This window comes from Petromyzon marinus, chromosome 9 (assembly GCF_048934315.1).
Source record: "Petromyzon marinus isolate PM22_M1 ecotype Great Lakes invasive population chromosome 9, UKy_Petmar_22M1.pri1.0, whole genome shotgun sequence".
Classification (NCBI taxonomy): Eukaryota; Metazoa; Chordata; class Hyperoartia; order Petromyzontiformes; family Petromyzontidae; genus Petromyzon; species Petromyzon marinus.
The window spans coordinates 1,949,924-1,968,639 of record NC_133675.1 but is presented as its reverse complement, the minus strand read 5'-3'; the positions used below and the strand labels follow the sequence as shown (position 1 = coordinate 1,968,639).

General features: G+C 58.3%; 1 protein-coding gene across 3 annotated transcripts in view; it reads right to left on the bottom strand.

Moving 5' to 3' along the window:
• LOC116940713 (ectonucleoside triphosphate diphosphohydrolase 8-like) overlaps positions 1 to 18,716 on the bottom strand; it is a 21,324-nt gene extending 2,608 nt beyond the window's left edge. Inside the window, exons 1-9 of one of the 3 annotated variants that reach the window (XM_032950876.2) lie at positions 18,262 to 18,707; positions 12,246 to 12,345; positions 10,904 to 11,053; positions 8,409 to 8,526; positions 4,458 to 4,608; positions 2,702 to 2,861; positions 1,662 to 1,904; positions 1,258 to 1,542; positions 976 to 1,095 (exon numbers count right to left, since the gene is read on the bottom strand). In XM_032950876.2, coding sequence (XP_032806767.1) covers positions 976 to 1,095; positions 1,258 to 1,542; positions 1,662 to 1,904; positions 2,702 to 2,861; positions 4,458 to 4,608; positions 8,409 to 8,526; positions 10,904 to 11,047 — 1,221 coding nt within the window. In that variant the 5' untranslated portion in view covers positions 11,048 to 11,053; positions 12,246 to 12,345; positions 18,262 to 18,707. Of the gene's footprint in view, positions 1 to 975; positions 1,096 to 1,257; positions 1,543 to 1,661; positions 1,905 to 2,701; positions 2,862 to 4,457; positions 4,609 to 8,408; positions 8,527 to 10,903; positions 11,054 to 12,245; positions 12,346 to 15,020; positions 16,052 to 18,261 lie in introns of those variants that run through there. The other 2 variants (XM_076065806.1, XM_032950877.2) reach the window with 2 other exon arrangements.

The window sequence follows — 18,716 nt, the reverse complement described above, 5'->3', positions numbered from 1 at the left end:
GCGCGCCCGTGGCTGGCCCCTGCCGGCTCGGGGCGCGGCACGCTCGCCGGGGCCACCGCTCCCCTCGTCGGCGTCGTAGCGAGCGCCTCGTGCCCGCCCACGGCGCCCGAGTGGTTGTCACCGCACCGAGGCGAGTTCTCGCTGCCTCTGCCCGGAATAAACCGTCGATGATTCGCCGTGAGCAACCTTTCACCGAGGTTTGACAACACCGTGAAGGGTGGAAGGTCAGCAGAAGAGCTCATTAGCGGCGTGCAGAGTATCTGATATATTTTTTTTCCTTGGTTCCCCCATCTTCCCCTCTTTTTTCCCCTACCCCCCCCCCTTTGCCCTTCGTCCCCCCTTACCATGTTGGTTATATCCCCCCCCTCCACGGTTTTCCCTCCCCATTTAAAACTTCATTTTCGCCCAACGCGAAGTGCAGCGGGGGCCCCATCATTCCCCTTCTTCCCTCCCCCTTCCGTGCGGTCCCGTTGCGCCGGTACAGCTTGTGGCGAACGTTCGTTCACCCTGTCCACTGGAGCCTGTATCGGGCTCGCGCTTCGTCGGAATACGAACAAAAATAAACACCACGAAACACGTGTCGCCCCACCCAATAGCGATCCGCCATGGACGGGGGTGGCCACACACGTGGCATGCAGTCCAGTGGCGGTGGAGGCGGCGAGGGTCCACGGGTCGTCCGCATGCCATGACACTCTCCGTACACGTCGAGGAGATGCCCGGAGAAGGCGGTCTATGTGTTCCATGTGTATGGGATAGGATGTTGCTCCCTCGCACGCGTGGGGCTTTTCTCTGTTTGCACCGCTATCCTCGTGTATAATAAACAACTCGTCACTAATTGGTTGACAACATCTACATACTTGGAGGTCGCGGGGCATCGTGAGGTGCAGCCGTATAACCGATGCTAAACACAATCTCAAAATCAGAATTATGCTTCGTGCCATGCACCCCTCCATGTCACCGTGTCCCTCCGCTCACCTGTGCCCAGGTGCGCGAGCACGCAGTGGCCAGTTTGGAGTTGAAGGTGGCGACGCTTGCCGTGCCGTCTCCGTGCGTCAGGTTCAGGCTCTGCATGGTGAAGTAGAACCCGGCGAACGCCTGCATGCGGACACGAGACACGGAGACCGTGGGACGTGGGGGACACGAGACACGGAGACCGTGGGACGAGGGTGACACGAGACACGCACTACGTTCACGTGCATTCAGACACGAGGGCAACTCCAGAAGCGCTGCACAGTGGCGGACCGGTCCCACTCTCACCATGAAGCCGCCTTCCACGGGTGGCTGGTAGACGCCGTTGAAGGAGCACTCGGGGTTGTTGTCACACGCCGAGAAGTTGAAGATGCGGCGCACGGCCTGCAGGCACTGCGCCGCGTCGCCCGTGCCCACCAGGGTGACCGTGGTGTTCGCCGCCGGGACCCACGTGCCGCCGCCCGGGTACGGCGCTCGCGTGCAGCTGCCGCCGTAGACGTCCGCGAGGCGCACGGAGCGGCTGTAGCCCGCGTTGTAGCACGGGTTCAGCACCGTGTCATTCCCCCGCGCGGCCTGCGGCGCGCACACAACAGAATCCCCCCGTGTGGCCTCCAGCAGACCGTCGGGGCCAAAGCGCCGTTCGCGCGTGGCGCCTAATAAAGGGCCGCACGGCCACCACTTTGGGCACGCACTTCGATAACCGTGCGCAGCAGCGCCAGGCTGGCCTGGTCGCGGCCGTAGCACAGGAAGCTGTGGGTGTACACGGCGTAGTCGGAGCCGAAGAGGCGGAAGGACGAGGCGTCGCGCCGGGGCGGGTCCCGCGGCACGAACGAGATCTGCGTGGAGGCGCCCCCCAGGTCCAGAGCGCCGTGCGTCACCAGCGGCTCCGGGCGCCACCAGCGCATGGCGCTCGCCACCCACGACGCGTCGGGACTCTGCGACGCGTGGAGGGGGGGGGGATCGAGGTTGTGGGTCAAGGGAGAGGAGGGAGGGTGGCGGGGGAACTTGGAATTTAAATCTTCACTCGCAAGCCCACTTGTGTGACCTTGCACTTAATGGGTTTTGACCCGGGCATGGCACAGCTGGTTTGTGTCTCGAAGCCGATGAAGAGTTCCGATTTTATGTTTGGTGGGCACAAGCGCTTTGGTAAATCTTACGCTCAATGTAAACAAATGAGCGAGTGAACCAAAAAATGGTAGAACAAAGCAATTATTACATAACGAACGGAATAAACCAACGGAATGCCTGCTTAGTGATGGTATTCGACGGTGATGGTTTTGATTTGTACCGGGGTTAGTTCCTGTCACTGACAGAAAAGGAAAACCTCAACGTTTCGGAGGACGTGTTCGCATAGGTTCACCCCCGGCACGGTCATCATCTGGTGACTCCTCAAAAGCACAGCAGAGCTCAGTTCAACCCGGTTGGATGCCGCACACGGGCGTAGGGAGACGCAGCTGCATACCCCCCCCACTCCCCCCACATTTTTTACGGGAGGTGGAAGGTCAGCCATACAATGCCCCCCCCCTCCACCGCCCCCTCAACCCCGCCACCCGAGCTGCATCTTTCACCGGGCGACGACTCAACAGAGCAGGGCCGAGTACCCGCTGGGCGAGAGTGACCAAAAACGAGGAGAGCGAAAGAATGAAGCGACGAAGCGAATGGAGAAATCGGAGCTGAAAGCAATCGCGCTCCCAGGAACGCGCGGGGAAAGCCAGCGCAGTTCGCTTCGTGCCTGGAGGAAGTTGCCCTTGAGGTAGTTGACCGTGACCCAGCCGCACGCGCCCTCCTCCTCGCCCGTCAAGATCCGCGCCTCCCTGAAGCTGAACTCGGAGCGCCGCAGGGCGTCCCTCACCGACGCCAGGATCTGCTCGGTCGCCACTGGGTCCTGCAGTCTGAGAAGGGCGGCGCTGGGGTTCGTGAGCGGCTCCCAGTGGCTCCCCGTGGCTGCCCGTGGCTCCCCATGGGGTCCCGTGGCTCCCCGTGGCTCCCCGTGGCTCCCCATGAGGTCCCGTGGCTCCCCGTGGCTCCACGTGGCTCCCCATGGGGTCCCGTGGCTCCACGGTGGCTCTGTAATTTTGTGGCCAGATTGCGTCTGAAAAAGTGCTAATGGCTTAGTCGGCTTTACGTGGTGAAATAAATATTTAGTTTGTTTTCTGTTTGATGTCTCCACCGACTACCCTGCCCATAGCCCTCTCTCTGATGTCACCCACGCCGACTACCCTGCCCGTAGCCCTCTCTCTGATGTCACCCACGCGGAATTATGTTCGCTCAGGACGCTTCTCCCAGCTGCACTGTCCGAGGAGAGAGTCGCGTTACGTAGCGCCAGACCCTCGCATGCTCGGGGCGGGGGGGGGGCAGACTCACCGTGGACAGGATGGGGGGTGAGGAGCCGCGGTCCAGGGGGAGATTTATGGGAGCTAGAGGAACGATTTCTTCAGCAGTGCCCTGTCCAAATGCCAAACTACCTCGGATTAGCATGGTTGGCTACGTACGGTGCGAAAGAAGCTCAACATGCATACGAACTAAACCCAAGGCGCACTCCGGAGCTCACGCGCCACCACCGCGCGCCTCCCCTACGCCGCGTTCATGAAGAGTCTCTACTCGTACGCATCCGGGGTGTCGTGCAGAGAGCACGGGCAGTCTGTACGCGTTCGTACAGACCGCCCTTGCCAGCGTCACCGCCATACAACCCGTACGTTCCACATTCGCTGGTTCGTATTGTACCATCTCCCTACAGATGGCCACACAATGAACTGCATAATTCACTTTTATGTTGTTGCAGCATCTGCTCGGTTCCCTCCACACTCCTATGCGTCCCACACGGGGACCGGGTGTTCTTTTTTTGTATGGCACTCGGAAGACTGGGACAGCCGCTGCAGCCGCGACGCAAAGCCCTGGGCGCTGAACCGCGCCAGGTGGGGTCCTGGGGTGGGGCTTTGCGCCACCGAATGTCCCCGACCCCCCGCCCAAGTCCACGCACTGTCACCACCACCAACCAAAAGTTCTACTGCCCCCCCCCCCCCTCCTCCGCCAAAACCGAGAGGAGCCTGAGCCGGGCCAGGTCAGGGCGTGGAATAAAATAACAATGACAAAGATCCCCCGTGTAGCCCTAACAGGCTGTTGAGGCAAGTGCTGTTAGCGAGCAGCAGCACCTCTGGAAGCCCGTGACGGCGCACGGAGGAGGGAGAAGGAGAGAAGAAAGTGTCGTGAAGAATTAAAGTAATTTAACGCGGAAGGGAAAGGGAACGAGAGGAGATGGAGAAGGAGCGGAGAGCCACAGAGGTTACGACTTGGGAAGCGAACGGCACGGCGAGGAGGAGGAGGCAGAGGCAGGAGGAGTTCACGAGCTGCGCGAAGTCGACGAGACGGAGCGTCGTCGTGACTTTGAAGATGATGATTTAGAAGGAGGAGGATAATGTTTGAGGACGAGGAGGAGGAGGAGGATGATGTTGCTGTTAAGAGAGAGTCTGGAGTCTGGGCTCGCTCACTCGAGGAGGCGCATCCCGGCCGTGGCTCCCAGGAACGCGGGGCTCTCCGCGCGCCGCTCCGCGGGGACGCGCGCGGCCAGGGCCCTGAGGCACGGGCCCAGGGAGCGGCCCGCGCCCGCAGGGGCGTGCGCGTAGCTCGAGATCCCGGGGCCTGCGCGCCACGGAGATAACGCGACACACACGACACATCACACGACGCGACACACACGACCATCACACGATGCACACCACACACCACGCCACACAACACGTCACACAACACACGAACACACACAACAAACCACACGACAGACACAACACACATTGCAAGACGACACAACACACGACACAACACGACACATACAACACACACACCACACAACACACGGCTTCCAGCCTTAACAGACTGTAGGAGCCAACCACAAAGACGACACACACACACACCGACACACACACACCGACACACGCGAGCGTCAATATCCTGTGTGCGTGTGTGTGGAGGGGGTAGTGTCACGGTTACCGCGCTCCACTACGAACCCGGCGACCCGAGTTTGATACCCGCCTCACGATTCCGAACCGGTCCTGGGCCTCCCCTACGTCGATTCAGCCTCAAATGAGTACCCAACGCGATGTGTAAACATCGCCAATGTAGGAAGACAAAAGCGGCCGGGCGTGGCATTGTCCACCTACCCCCCTCCGTGTGCTGCCATGCCGGCCTTCATCAGCGCTAAAGTACTCGCTAACAGCACTTGCCCCGACAGCCTGTAAAGGCTCCAGGGCGTGGGGGAGGATGGATCTTCGTCTCTTTGTGTCTAATCCTGCATTTCCTCTACCGATGTATCTGCCATTTGGCAACATCCCTTCCTTCCCTTCGCCGCGCTCACGCACTTCGAGAGGCGCTTTTCCTTTTGCTGCACCGCGCGTTTATTTTTGTTGGTGACCGCGAGTCGCGTCGCGCCGACAAAGACGGCGGCGACGGCGATGAAAGTGTCGCCCCAATGCGCAGCGAGAACGAGGAACGAGGAACGAGATGAGAGAGGAGATGGAACACAATGGGGATGGGGAGGTGGGGAGGCATGGGCGTGGCGGCACCGCTGCTCACGCAAAGAGAATTCCCCCCGGGAAGGGCTTGGGCTGCAGGTGGCCTGGCGGGCCGCGGGGATTGGGCACTCAGAAGCCACAATTGAAATGAAATCCGGGCGCAATCTCCCCTTCTTCTACAACGCGGTGTGGATGTGTGTTAGCGCCCAGCGCGCTGCATCTCCAGATGCTGCGCGGGGCGGGTTGGACGCGTCATTGTCACTGAGCGGGGGGTCAAACAGCACGGACGGCCGTGGGAAGAGTCACAGACAGAGGGTGCCAGCAGACGCGAAACGAGCGACCTCTCGCTGAGCGAAGACTGGAGCAGACAGCACGTGGAGGAGAGGAGACTGGGATTAGTGGGGAGAGGTAGGGGAGTGATTGAAGGGGAATAGAGTGAGATGAGAGCGGATAGGCAGGCAGGGGCGAGTCAATGAAGGACCATGAAGACGGGGGGGGGGGGGGGGAGTTCAACCTTGAAGTCGATCGGGGATTGGATTGGGAGCCGGTGGCAGGTATCTGAGTGTTGCGGGGCTGTGGTATCATTTACGTGTGCGGGTGAGGAGGATGCCAGTGGCGTGGTGTGGACCGTGTGGAGTTTGGCCAGGGCGTTGGTTGCGCAGGCCGTCGTATCTCGAGCGCCACGAGTGGAGGGGGGGAAGGAGTCACTCACGGGGAGTGCGTGCAGGGGGGGAAGGAGTCACTCACGGGGAGTGCGTGCAGGGGGGGAAGGAGTCACTCACGGGGAGTGCGTGCAGGGGGGGAAGGAGTCACTCACGGGGAGTGCGTGGAGGGGGGAAGGAGTCACTCACGGGGAGTGCGTGCAGGGGGGGAAGGAGTCACTCACGGGGAGTGCGTGGAGGGGGGGAAGGAGTCACTCACGGGGAGTGCGTGGAGGGGGGGAAGGAGTCACTCACGGGGAGTGCGTGGAGGGGGGGAAGGAGTCACTCCCAGCGAGTTGCACTCCAGGGGCCCCGGGGGCTTTTGCTGGGAATTCGATCCCCGTCTGCGGCGTTCACGACGCGCGCCGTCGCTCCGCCGCGGAATGAGACGGCGCGCGTTCATTTGAATGTCAGGGGTCGGACCGCTCACAGGGGTCACGCGCGGATGAATGCGGCGCTCAGTGATGAAGGCCAAGACCTCTGCTCACCCCCCCTCCCCTTTCGCCTCCAAGCACAAGCACGGCTGTTTGCGCCCTCCACAACCATCGCTATTGTCCTGCAGACAATGCCCACCCCCCCCACCCCACTGTGCCCCTCCACGTGGGCCCCCACTTGCCCGCCCCCCCCCCCAAATTGGGGCCCCTCGCGCGGTGCCACAAGCGATGATTTCGAGCCCGCGCCGCGTAGCGTGAGAGCGGAAACACAGCAACGTGGGCCCTAAGAGGGCGGAATGTCCCGGTGCCACCAGCGACACGAGCAGCGGGCGGCACGCCGACACGGTGAGGGCACGGGCCCGGCCCGGCAGCGCCGCGTGCCTTGCGTGTCGCCCGCAGTCGTCGGTGGTGCGTGACAGTCGTCAGCGTGCGTCCGGCAAAGCCTCGTCGAGCCGCACGACTCGTTTTCGAGAGAGTACTGCCTCAACAAGGACGTCTGACCAATTTGTGTGGTTTTAATCGGGAAGTGTTTTGAAACCGGAGCGCCGGTGTCGGCTCGCGTGAGTGGTGTGGTTAGGGCGAGTGTCTGGGATACAGGCAAAGTGTAGCTGGGGCACGGGTTATTATCTGGCTAGCCCGTGTAGCTGGGGCACGGGTTATTATCTGGCTGGCTCGTGTAGCTGGGGCACGGGTTTTTATCTGGCTGGCTCGTATAGCTGGGGCACGGATTATTATCTGACTGGCTCGTATAGCTGGGGCACGGGTTTGCTCATGTAGATGGGGCACGGGTTATTATATGACTGGCTCGTGTAGATGGGCACGGGTTAATATCTAACTGGCTCGTGTACCTGGGGCACGGGTTATTATCTGGCTGGCTCGTGTAGCTGGGGCACGGGTTTTTATCTGGCTGGCTCGTGTAGCTGGGGCACGGGTTATTATCTGACTGGCTCGTATAGCTGGGGCACGGGTTATTATCTGACTGGTTCGTGTAGCTGGGGCACGGGTTATTATCTAGCTGGCTCATGTAGCTGGGGCACGGGTTTGCTCGTGTAGATGGGGCACGGGTTATTATTTGACTGGCTCGTGTAGATGAGGCACGGGTTATTATCTGACTGGCTCGTGTAGCTGGGGCACGGGTTTACTCGAGTAGATGGGGCACGGGTTATTATCTGACTGGCTCATGTAGCTGGGGAACGGGTTATTATCGGGCTGGCTCAAGTAGATGGGGCACGGCTTATTATCTGGCTGGCTCGTATTGCTGGGACACGGGTTATCATCTGGCTGGCTCGTGTAGCTGGGGCACGGGTTATTATCTGGCTGGCTCGTGTAGCTGGGGCACGGGTTATTATCTAGCTGGCTCGTGTAGCTGGGGCACGGGTTATTATCTGACTGGCTCATGTAGCTGGGGCACGGGTTATTATCTGACTGGCTCATGTAGATGGGGTACGGGTTATTATCTGGCTGGCGTGTAGCTGGGGCACGGGTTATTATCTGGCTGGCTCGTGTAGATGGGGTTCGGGTTATTATCTGGCTGGCTCTTGTAGATGGGGTTCGGGTTTGTGTCTGGCACGTGTAGATGGGCTCGTGTCTTGTCGGCTAGGGCGAGTGTCGCGTGAGCTCCTCTCCTTCCCCACTCTCGAGTTGGTCTCGTTCAGTTTTTGTTGTTTGAAGTTTCGCTCTTTGGCGTCTCAACCCCCCCCCCCCCTCAATCTCCCCCATCGCCGCCCCGCCTCCCCATCCCACCCCCCCAATCCCCCCACTCCACCTCCCCGCCCCCCGCCTCCCCCAGTATTCACCTTCAACAGAGCAGTCGGTGGTCTGGCTCACGACCCCCGTGCCGTTCTCCTTATCCGCCGGCCACTGGTACAGGGTCACCTTGGTGTGCGAGGAGCCCGCGTCCAGCACCACGCCGTACTGCGTGGCCGCGTGCGGGTGGCGGGTGGTGGGCGAGGGGAGGGAAGGGGGGGCAGGGGTCAGGGTGAGAGGCACGCCGATGGGGAGAGGCAACACGTGCCAGACAAGGACAGGAGGTCAAACGTCCCCGACCTCTTTTTTGTTTTCAGAAGTCGATCCAATTGTGACCCCAAAAAGTCCTCTCAGCGTCGTAACTCAATTCTGATCTCTAGCACGGAGCCAGTGCGATAGACACCCCGCGTGTTCGATAATGAAATGGCCCCGTGGAAGGAGATATCATGAAGCTTATTCATGAAATGAAACTAAACTGAATGACTAAACACATTTTTTGTATTTTACCAGGTAAGGCCCACTAAGCTGTGCAGCTCATTTTCAGAAGCCACCTTGCCACAAATGGTAGCTCAACGAAGTGGCTTGTCACGTGGAAAATGACAGCAGCCAAATACTCTAAACGCATGATTCTAAATGTGTAGGGAAAAAACGGAGGACCCGGAGAAAAATCCACGCGACTACGGGGAGAACACGCAAACAGGCGTCAGGCTCGGGATCGAACCCACGACCTCCTGTACACCAGGCGTGGTAGTCAACATCTCCTAGCCACCGGGTAGGGGCAGCACTTCCCCACGTGATCTGCTGTGGTGCTGTTCGTCACGTGCCGGGCCAGGCAACCCAACTCGTTAATTTTTAATTCCCAGAGTTGGAATTTCGCCAAATGAGGTTGAAAGCACTAAAGTAAGTTAATGTTATTCGCTTGTTTTCAATATGTATTCACTGTACCCTGTCACGTGGCTCGGCGGTGTTGCAAGTTCACATCCTGGCTGGGGTTGACTCGGACCATCATCTATCCCCCTGGGGTCAATAAGATTAGTGCCAGTTGTGGAGAAGTTAACAGTGGTTATCCGTTAGATAGACTCATCCCCGCGATATTAATGTGATATTTCCACCGCTGACTCAGAGCTATAAACGGGAGTCGAGACCCACCTATACGCTCATTTGAGCAGGAAATCACTCTGACTTTTGACCGTTCATCATCCCCCTGGGGTCAATAAAACCAGTACAGTACCATTTGTGGGGAGGTCAACAGTGGTTATCCTGTGGATAGACACAGACTCATCCCCGCGATATAAATGTGAAACTTTCAGCCACTGCCTCAGGGCTGTAAACGGGAGTCTAGCGCCTGCCTTAACGCTCCTTGGTACGGGAAATCCCTCTGACTTTGTACTCTGCCTTTCCTCTTCAATGGCCTCTCGAGCTGAAACCGAGAGCGAGCCCACGCGTGGACCGCCCGGGCTGCGTCTGCTCGGACGCGAATTCACTTCTCGCGATGGGGAGGGGGAGAGGGCTGCTCTTCGCATCACCCCACGCCAACTCAGCCCCCTCCCCCCTCTCAGCCCAGCCACAAACAGCACTCCATCGCGGGCAGTGGAATCGCCTGGGGCTAATGCAAGTGGTCGAGGAAGTGACTGTTCCACGTCGGCACTCGGGAGAGACGCGTGGGAGTTCGCAGGGAACATTTCATTTTCCCTGCAACGCTCAGAGATCCAAGGGCGGCTCTTTTCGGACCGGGCAGTGCGCTCAGCTGCTGCTCCCGCTGCTGCTGCGGGAATCACCAGCAGCAGCAGCAGCTCCCGCGTATTCGAATCTCAAATCGCAGTTCAACACGGGAAACCACTTCGTAAGTCGCTTACATAAGAGGCCTTCTTTCCTGGTCTTGGCATGGAAACGGGACAGGGAAGGAGATTCATGCATGCGCACCGTGGATTCTTAACAAACAAAAAAACCGCTTTGCTTTGTTGCTATAAATAGATGCGTGCTACCGGCTCTGGCGACTTGGATCACAAAACATTGGAGTTGAGCATTGACCGTGGCAAGTGGGGGGCGGGTGGGGGGGAATAGACAGACGCGTGTGGAGGAGGGGCGCACACTTGGAATTACATTGAGAGACAGATGAACGCGTGGCTTAGAGGATATACACAGGTTAATTACGTAATTCCAACTGCTAAGAAGAGTAATAGGAACTCGGGACGATGGCCGACGGTCAGGAGTAATGCCCGGAGTGGCAGTCAAGGGATAGAATGGCTCCGAGAGAAAAGCCAAAAGGCGTTGGTTGTCATGGACCCTGCATTGTGCAAGCGGATGGAATGGGGCCCCCTGTCCAATGTCCTCCCTGTTCGTAGCCCGCAGTTTGTGCCCCTCTGGCCCCGCGCGCACCGGTGGAGTTGCACCGCCTGCACGCTCGACAGCTGCGCCACTTGCCCCATTAATTTCAGTGGCGAAGCAGGAATCGCCATCAGTCAACAAAGTCGGGCTCGAGCCGACGACGACGGGATTTCCTCCGCGTGCCCAAGGGTCCGCGAGCGAGCGAGCGTGCACGCACCTTGAGCGGAACTTGGGGCACAGCTTTGCTCGCGTTCCACGACACGAAGAGCGCCACGAGGCCCGTGACCCCCAGCACGAAGAGCGCGAGGCCCGCGGCGCGCCAGAGGCGCGGGCGCGCACGCAGCGCAGACTCGATCCCCATGGCGAACTGCGCGCAGCGGGGGAGACACGGGGGAGACACGGGGGAGAAAAGGGGGAGACACGGGGGAGACACGGATGGAGGCACCGGAGGGCGGGGGGGGGGGCACGAGGGAGACACGAGAAAGACATTGAGAGAAGCGGATACACGCAGAGACACATAACAGAGAGACACGGGCGGTGGAAATGTGGAGACACCGAGACCACACAGGTGAATGTACGGAATCGCCCCGCAGGGGGCATCGGGGAGGGACAGAGACACTGAGACACCGAGACTGGAACAGAGACACTGACATACTGAGACTGGGGCAGAGACACAAAGACAACAAGACTGAGACACAGAGACACCGAGAGAGAGACGCTGCGAGAGGCAGACAGATAGAGAGAGAGCCAGAGACACAGAGACACCGAGAGGCAGACAGACAGACAGAGAGAGAGCCAGAGACACAGAGACACCGAGAGTCAGACAGACAGAGAGAGAGCCAGAGACACAGAGACACCGAGAGGCAGACAGACAGACAGACACAGAGAGAGCCAGAGACACAGAGATACCGAGAGGCAGACAGAGAGAGCCAGAGACACAGAGACACCGAGAGGCAGACAGACAGACACAGAGAGAGCCAGAGACACAGAGACACCGAGAGGCAGACAGAGAGAGCCAGAGACACAGAGACACCGAGAGGCAGATAGAGAGAGCCAGAGACACAGAGACACCGAGAGGCAGACAGACAGACATAGAGAGAACCAGAGACACAAAGACACCGAGAGGCAGGCAGACAGAGAGAGAGCCAGAGACACAGATACACCGAGAGGCAGACAGAGAGAGAGCCAGAGACACAGAGACACCGAGAGACAGACAGACAGAGAGAGATAGAGCCAGAGACACAGCGACACCGAGAGGCAGACAGACCCGGCGAGAGATAGAGCCAGAGACACAGAGACACCGAGAGACAGACAGACAGAGAGAGATAGAGCCAGAGACACAGCGACACCGAGAGGCAGACAGACCCGGCGAGAGATAGAGCCAGAGACACAGAGACACCGAGAGACAGACAGACAGAGAGAGATAGAGCCAGAGACACAGCGACACCGAGAGGCAGACAGACCCGGCGAGAGACACCAAGAGAAGGACGCCGAGAGACACTTGCGTTCTCGATCTCCGCTCACTCGTGGTTTCACTCTCACGGTCTCCGCATGTTTACCTATCCCTTTGCGCTCCCTTTGCGTCCCTTTGACTCTCGTCGTCAACACCTGGACGAACTGCGGGGACCCCGGAGCCCCACGGGACACTTCCTGCGAGGCCTGGGAGCGATTAAGGGGGAGGGTAAAGATGTGGGGGGGGGGGGTGGCGTTAAGCGGCGCTGCCTTTGGGGTTGACAGGCGCGCGGTGGGGGCCCAATCAGAGCCACGTGGTGACCTCCGCCTCCCAACCTCATAATCGAGACACGGCCTCCACCTCCTCACGGCGTTGCTGTTGCTGCTTCACGCCCTCGTCAGACAAGAGGTGCCCGAGCCAGCCAGCCCTGCCTTCATCCTGTGGGAGTCGCCCTTGTGGTTCTCCCACAAACATATGCAGCGGTGCATCTCGCTGTAACTGTCGGTGCCACGGTGGCGAGATGTTAACTACCTCGCCTGGTCTAACTAGGCGGTTGTGGGTTCGATTCCGCACACCTGACGCATGCTGTATATTTGCATGTTCTCCCAGTGGTCGCGTGGATTTTTTTTCTCCGCGTCCTCCGGTTTGTCCCTCCACGTTTAGAAACATTCGTCGATATTATTTCGAGTACGTGGCTGCCAGAAATGTCCACGTGATAAGCCATTCGTTCAGCTCTCATTTGTGATAGCCAGGTCGCTTCTAAAATACGTAATAGGTCAGTGGGCTTTAAACTGTTAAGATTTGTTTTTTTTTAATAGTTTAGTTGTATCTGTACATATGTTTACATTTGTTTACATTTCCGATACTTTGTACTCTTATTGTGTCTTTGTTTTGTTTGTTGTTGTTACGTTCTGACCTGCCCCTACTGGACATCTGTGAAAAGGAGCTCTATAGCTCATCAGATTCCTCCTGCAGTGTAAATAAAGATTCTGATTCTGGTGGCGCATTGCACCCATGATCCAGCGTCCAAGGGACGCGAGGTCGATTGCAAGCCCTGTGTGCTGACCATCGTCCTGCAATGCAGCAGCACGCTCCTGAGCGACATGCCCTCCTCGGTTGGTAAATTGGCCTTGACACCCAAGACTTGGCCTGGTGATGCAGGGACATGGGGCGTTAATCCTGGGAGCCTTTCGTGGAAAACCCAACAAAAGCCACACCCACACACCCACGCAAAGACAAAGATCTCCCGTATAGCCTGAGCAGACTGTTGGGGCAAGTGCAGTTATCGAGCACCTATGAAGGCCGGCACGGAACACGAAGGGGGGTGGGTGACCAGCACCACTCCCGGCCGCCTTTATCTCCCCAGTGGCGATATTTACACACCGCACCGGGTACTCATTCGAGGCTGAGTCGATCTATGGGAGGCCCAGGAACGTGGTCGATTTCACGCCCTCGGTTCGTTTTGTGGAATGCGCTAGCCTCTACGCTATCGCTCCCCCACAGACAAACACACAACACAACAAAATAAAGATCCCCCCCCTCTCCCCCATAGCCTCACAGACCGTTGGGGCAAGTGCTGTTAACGAGCACCTACGAAGGTGCTCGAAGGGATAGGTGGGCAGCGCCACGCCCGGCCGCCTTTGTCTCCCCCAGTGGCGATGTTTACACGCCACTGAGGCTGAGTCCGCCTACACACGCAGGCGCGTCCCACAGTGGGGGACGGGGCTGTCCCCCACTTCCTCCCTCGTTCCCTCCGGATTCACGAGGCACGCGCACTCCCACGCGCCTCTCTCTGATCTCGCGTGCCCGTGTGGAGTTCGCCTTCATTCGCTGGCGAGGAGCAGCCGAGGGATGCCCCCAGAGTGCGTCGGCAAAAGAGGGAGACGTAAAATATCACACACAGGCATCACAGAGACAAAGACACGAGGCAAACAAGACAAAGGTCCCCCGTATAGCCTCGACATATTTTTGAGACAAGTGCTGTTAGCCAGCACGGCACACGAGGGGGTTGGGTGGCAAGCACCACGCCCGGCACACACAAAGACAAACACAAACACACAATCACAAACACACACAATCACACACACAAACACACACACAAACATACAAACACACACACAAACATACAAACACACACACAATCACACACACACAAACACACACACACTCACAAACATACACACAAACACACACAAAATCACACACACAAACACACAAAATCACACACACAAACATACAAACACACACAATCACACACACACAAACGCACACACAATCACACACACAAACACACACACACAAACACACACACAAACACACACACACAATCACACACACACAAACACACACAATCACACACAATCACACACACAAACACACACAATCACACACACAATCACACACACACAAACACACACACAAACACACACACAAACACACACACACAATCACACACACAAACACACACACAATCACACACACAATCACACAAACACACACACAAACACACACAATCACACGCACAATCACACACACATACAATCACACAATCACACGATCGCACACACAATCACACAGAAACAACAAAGACTCGATAGGTTCGTCAGTAGCGCGGCGCTACGACAAGAAACGCAGTCTCTCTGGGCACGGCCATGAACCCCAAACAAAAACCAACCCAAGCCAGCTGCAGATGGGGAGAAGTGATTATGGCCTCCACGGCTACTGTGGTCAACCACCCAGGATAGAACAACCGCGGAACTCATCGACGACGACTGATCAACTACTCGGCTGTTTAAGAAACAAGCAGGAGGAGGCGGCATCGTCACGGCGATGCTGCACAACTCCGCCACTCCTCACACAATCATCTGGCTCATCGACCAACCTCGGTGTACAATTGTAGCCGTCGCTCTGCGTCCACAACAAGCTACACGAAGAAGAAGCTGCCCGCGATAAAAGGGGAAATATAAAATAGTCGGCGGTTCGAGCGACGGGTCTGCTTCGTTGCCTGTGTAGTGACATCGCACCACGTGGATGTGGGTGCAGTAGCGGCCCTAGAGGGGCACGGTGAGCGGTGTTGCGACATCACGGGCACCACGTGGATGTGGGTGCAGTAGCGGCCCTAGAGGAGCTCGGTGAGCGCTGAATGACAGTGCTGGATGGCACCACGCTCTGCGTGCAGTGCCGGCCCCTACAGGATAGGGTGCGGGAGTGCCGGCCATGGGAATGGGGTTACTAAAGGCCGTGACACTCTGGTTGACCCCGAAGGACACGTGACCGGTTAAGTCTACACAGGGGCCCCAGGTGGGGGCTCGGGGTGGTCACGTGTCAGGGTCGAGATCCTGCTCGAGGGTTCTGGAAGGCGGTCGTGGCCAAAGGAGCCGGCCACGCCACAGAGGATATAAGCCGGGTCCCCCAGAGGCACCGGCGCTGTTGTTCATCCTGAAGAAATCTTCGTTCTACGTCCTACAGAGTCTCCAACACGTGGACCTGAACCCAAGCTGTGGTCCGGTCCGTAGTAGCTAGTCACGGAGTAATTAGTGTAGTTAGCCTGGTAGTTACCACCTGGCTAGCTGGTGGTCACCACCTGGCTAGCTACACAGGTCACGGAGTAATTAGTGTAGTTAACCTGGTGGTCACCACCATAGGTTGTTATCCTGTTAAGGGGCAGTTACCCCGTGTGTTGGTGTTAATACATGTGTTGCCTCCGAAGAGTAGGTCTGCGACTCAGTTGAACTCACCACACCTATAATAGGCTACGCCTCTTCTTTAGCGCATAACACGTCGTAGGGGCATTGCCTAAAACGTCGCCTATGTACATGTGATTTCCTTTGTCGGGCCGCAGCGTTGCCGACGGATGTGTTTGGGTTGTTGCCATCGCATCAGGAGGGAGACACCGTCAGGAGCCCTCGGCCGGTCGACACGCATGGCAAGGCTGGGCGAGGAGGAGAAGGCGGGGGTGGGGTAGAGGTGGTTAGAGAGGGGGGGGGGGTAGATAGAGGGAGGGGTAGAGAGGGGGGTAGAGAGGGGGGGTGGTTAGAGAGGGGGGGTAGAAAAGGGGAGGGGAAGAGAGGGGGGGGTAGAAAGAGGGAGGGGTAGAGAGGGGGGTAGAGAGGGGCAAGGTAGAAAGAGGGAGGGGTAGAGAGGGGGGTAGAGAGGGGGGGTGGTTAGAGAGGGGGGGGGTAGAAAGGGGGAGGGGTAGAGAGGGGGGGTAGAAAGAGGGAGGGGTAGAGAGGGGGGTAGAGAGGGGCGAGGTAGAAAGAGGGAGGGGTAGAGAGGGGGGTAGAGAGGGGGGGTAGAAAGAGGGAGGGGTAGAGAGGGGGGTAGAGAGGGGGGGGGGGTGGTTAGAGAGGGGGGTAGAAAGGGGGAGGGGTAGAGAGGGGGGTTAGAAAGAGGGAGGGGTAGAGAGGGGGGTAGAGGGGGGTAGAAAGAGGAAGGGGTAGAGAGGGGGGTAGAGAGGGGGGTAGAGAGGGGGGGTAGAAAGAGGGAGGGGTAGAGAGGGGGGTAGAGAGGGGGGGTGGTTAGAGAGGGGGGGTAGAAAGGGGGAGGGGTAGAGAGGGGGGGGTAGAAAGAGGGAGGGGTAGAGAGGGGGGTAGAGAGGGGGGGTGGTTAGAGAGGGGGAGTAGAAAGGGGGAGGGGTAGAGAGGGGGGTAGAGGGGGGTAGAAAGAGGAAGGGGTAGAGAGGGGGTAGAGAGGGGGGTAGAGAGGGGGGAGGGGGCACTCGACGCTGACGGCTTCTCTCCGCAGCTCGGGGCAGAGGTGGGAGGGGGAGCGAGGCCGTTGGGGGTGCGGTAGAGGGGGTCCGTTGGGGGGTGGGGGGCGCTCGCTCGAATTGAGCTCCGCGAGTCTTTGTCATGGAAATCGCCGCGCTTGACCGAGAGCCGAGGCGACCTGGCCTGGCTCCCGGCCTCGTCCCCCGAGTTCCCGCTCGGAACTCCTCAGTCGACGACTGTACGTCTGTGAAAAAGAGCTGTGTAGTAATAAAAGGGTTTTACCCTTTTATCTGGCAACAAAACTGACACCTTTTAACAAGGGATCATGCCTTGCGTTAACCACAACACTTGAGGTCAAAATGCACACAAAAAGACAACACTGATAGTGTATGCACTGTCCTTGAAATTGATTGGTCCACACCCGAGACAGTTTTTCTTTGAGCTCAGTCTCACATGGTGTTGGACCAGATGACGCCAAAAGGCTCACAACTCAAAGGCAACGCACCATGAGAGTATTGAGAGCTGTGTAGCTCATGGGATTGCTCCAGCATGAATAAACACATCTGATTCTGACTCGAGCGCGCTGCGCTCAGCTAAAGGGGCTGCTCGTGGCCCAAATAATACTCCTCATCATCATCATTTGTCGCACAACATTTCACTCCTAGACTCCTCACCAGCACCAGGACACCGAGACCGCAACATCCCGCTCCTCCGATCCCCTATACCGGCTTCCAATCCAGTCGAGGTCCTCCACAGACTTGCCTCTACCCACCTCTCCACTCTACTCCCCTCCACGCACTCTCCTCCCTCTCCCCTCTCATTTCACTCTCCTCCCCTCCACGCACTCTCCAACATCTCCCCTCTCATCCCACTCTACTCCCTTCCATAGGCTCGTCCACCCCTCCCGTCTCATCTCACTCCGCACACCGTCCAGGCTCAAGACGTTCCTCTGTTCGTCTGCCAATGAGCGACTGTCCCTCTCTCTCAGAGATTCAACCGGCCTCCGGCTTCCGTGCGGCGTCTTGAGACGCGGTCCCACACGGACGCCACCGGCGTGCACCCTGCGTGACCACTGCGTCGCGGCAGCGCTGATTGCCACCCCTCGCCACCTTTTTCCCAACACGAGGCTCCGTACCGAGTTTACACGAGGGGGGTCATCGCTACCACCACGATCATCAGCATCATCATGATCACCACGACCATCATCATCACCATAATCACCACCGCCACAGCGCAGCCCCGTGAAGCCGTGCTGCAGACATCATGCACTCCCAGAAGACCGTGTCGCTGATGGGATGTGTTAACAACGCGTGCTTGTGTGTGGAGGGACTGCCTTTTGTGTCGTGATCTAAAGCTCCCCCCCCCCACACACCTCACCCCCACAGTGAAAGTGGACCCCGGATAGAGCCTCACCTTGATTGCGGTAGCCGACTCGGGGGAGACGGGGTCCTCTTGCGGTGCGTGGGAGCTCCTCGCCTCGGCCCAACTCACGCGTCCCACACCGCGCGTCTCCCAACGGAGCCTTCTCTCTCTCTCTCCCTTGTCTCTCTCCCTTGTCTCTCTCCCTTGTCTCTCTCCCTTCTCTCTCTCTCCCTTCTCTCTCTCCCCCTCCCTTCGCGCGCGTTTTTGTTTTTGAGGTTTTTTTTATTTTTTAGCAACGGTAACCAATCGTGACGTCATGAGCCCCGGAGCCGCGCGGGGTTCCTCCTCCCTCCTATTCCTCCCCCTCCTCCTCCTCGTCGTATCCTTCTGCTGCGCTCCTCTTCCTCCCCGCGATCTCCTCCCCTCGTCCTCTACTCCTCCTTCACGACTCCTCTCGTGTTTCCTCCGACTCTGCGCGCTCCTTGAGCAAACACCGACTCCGTTCC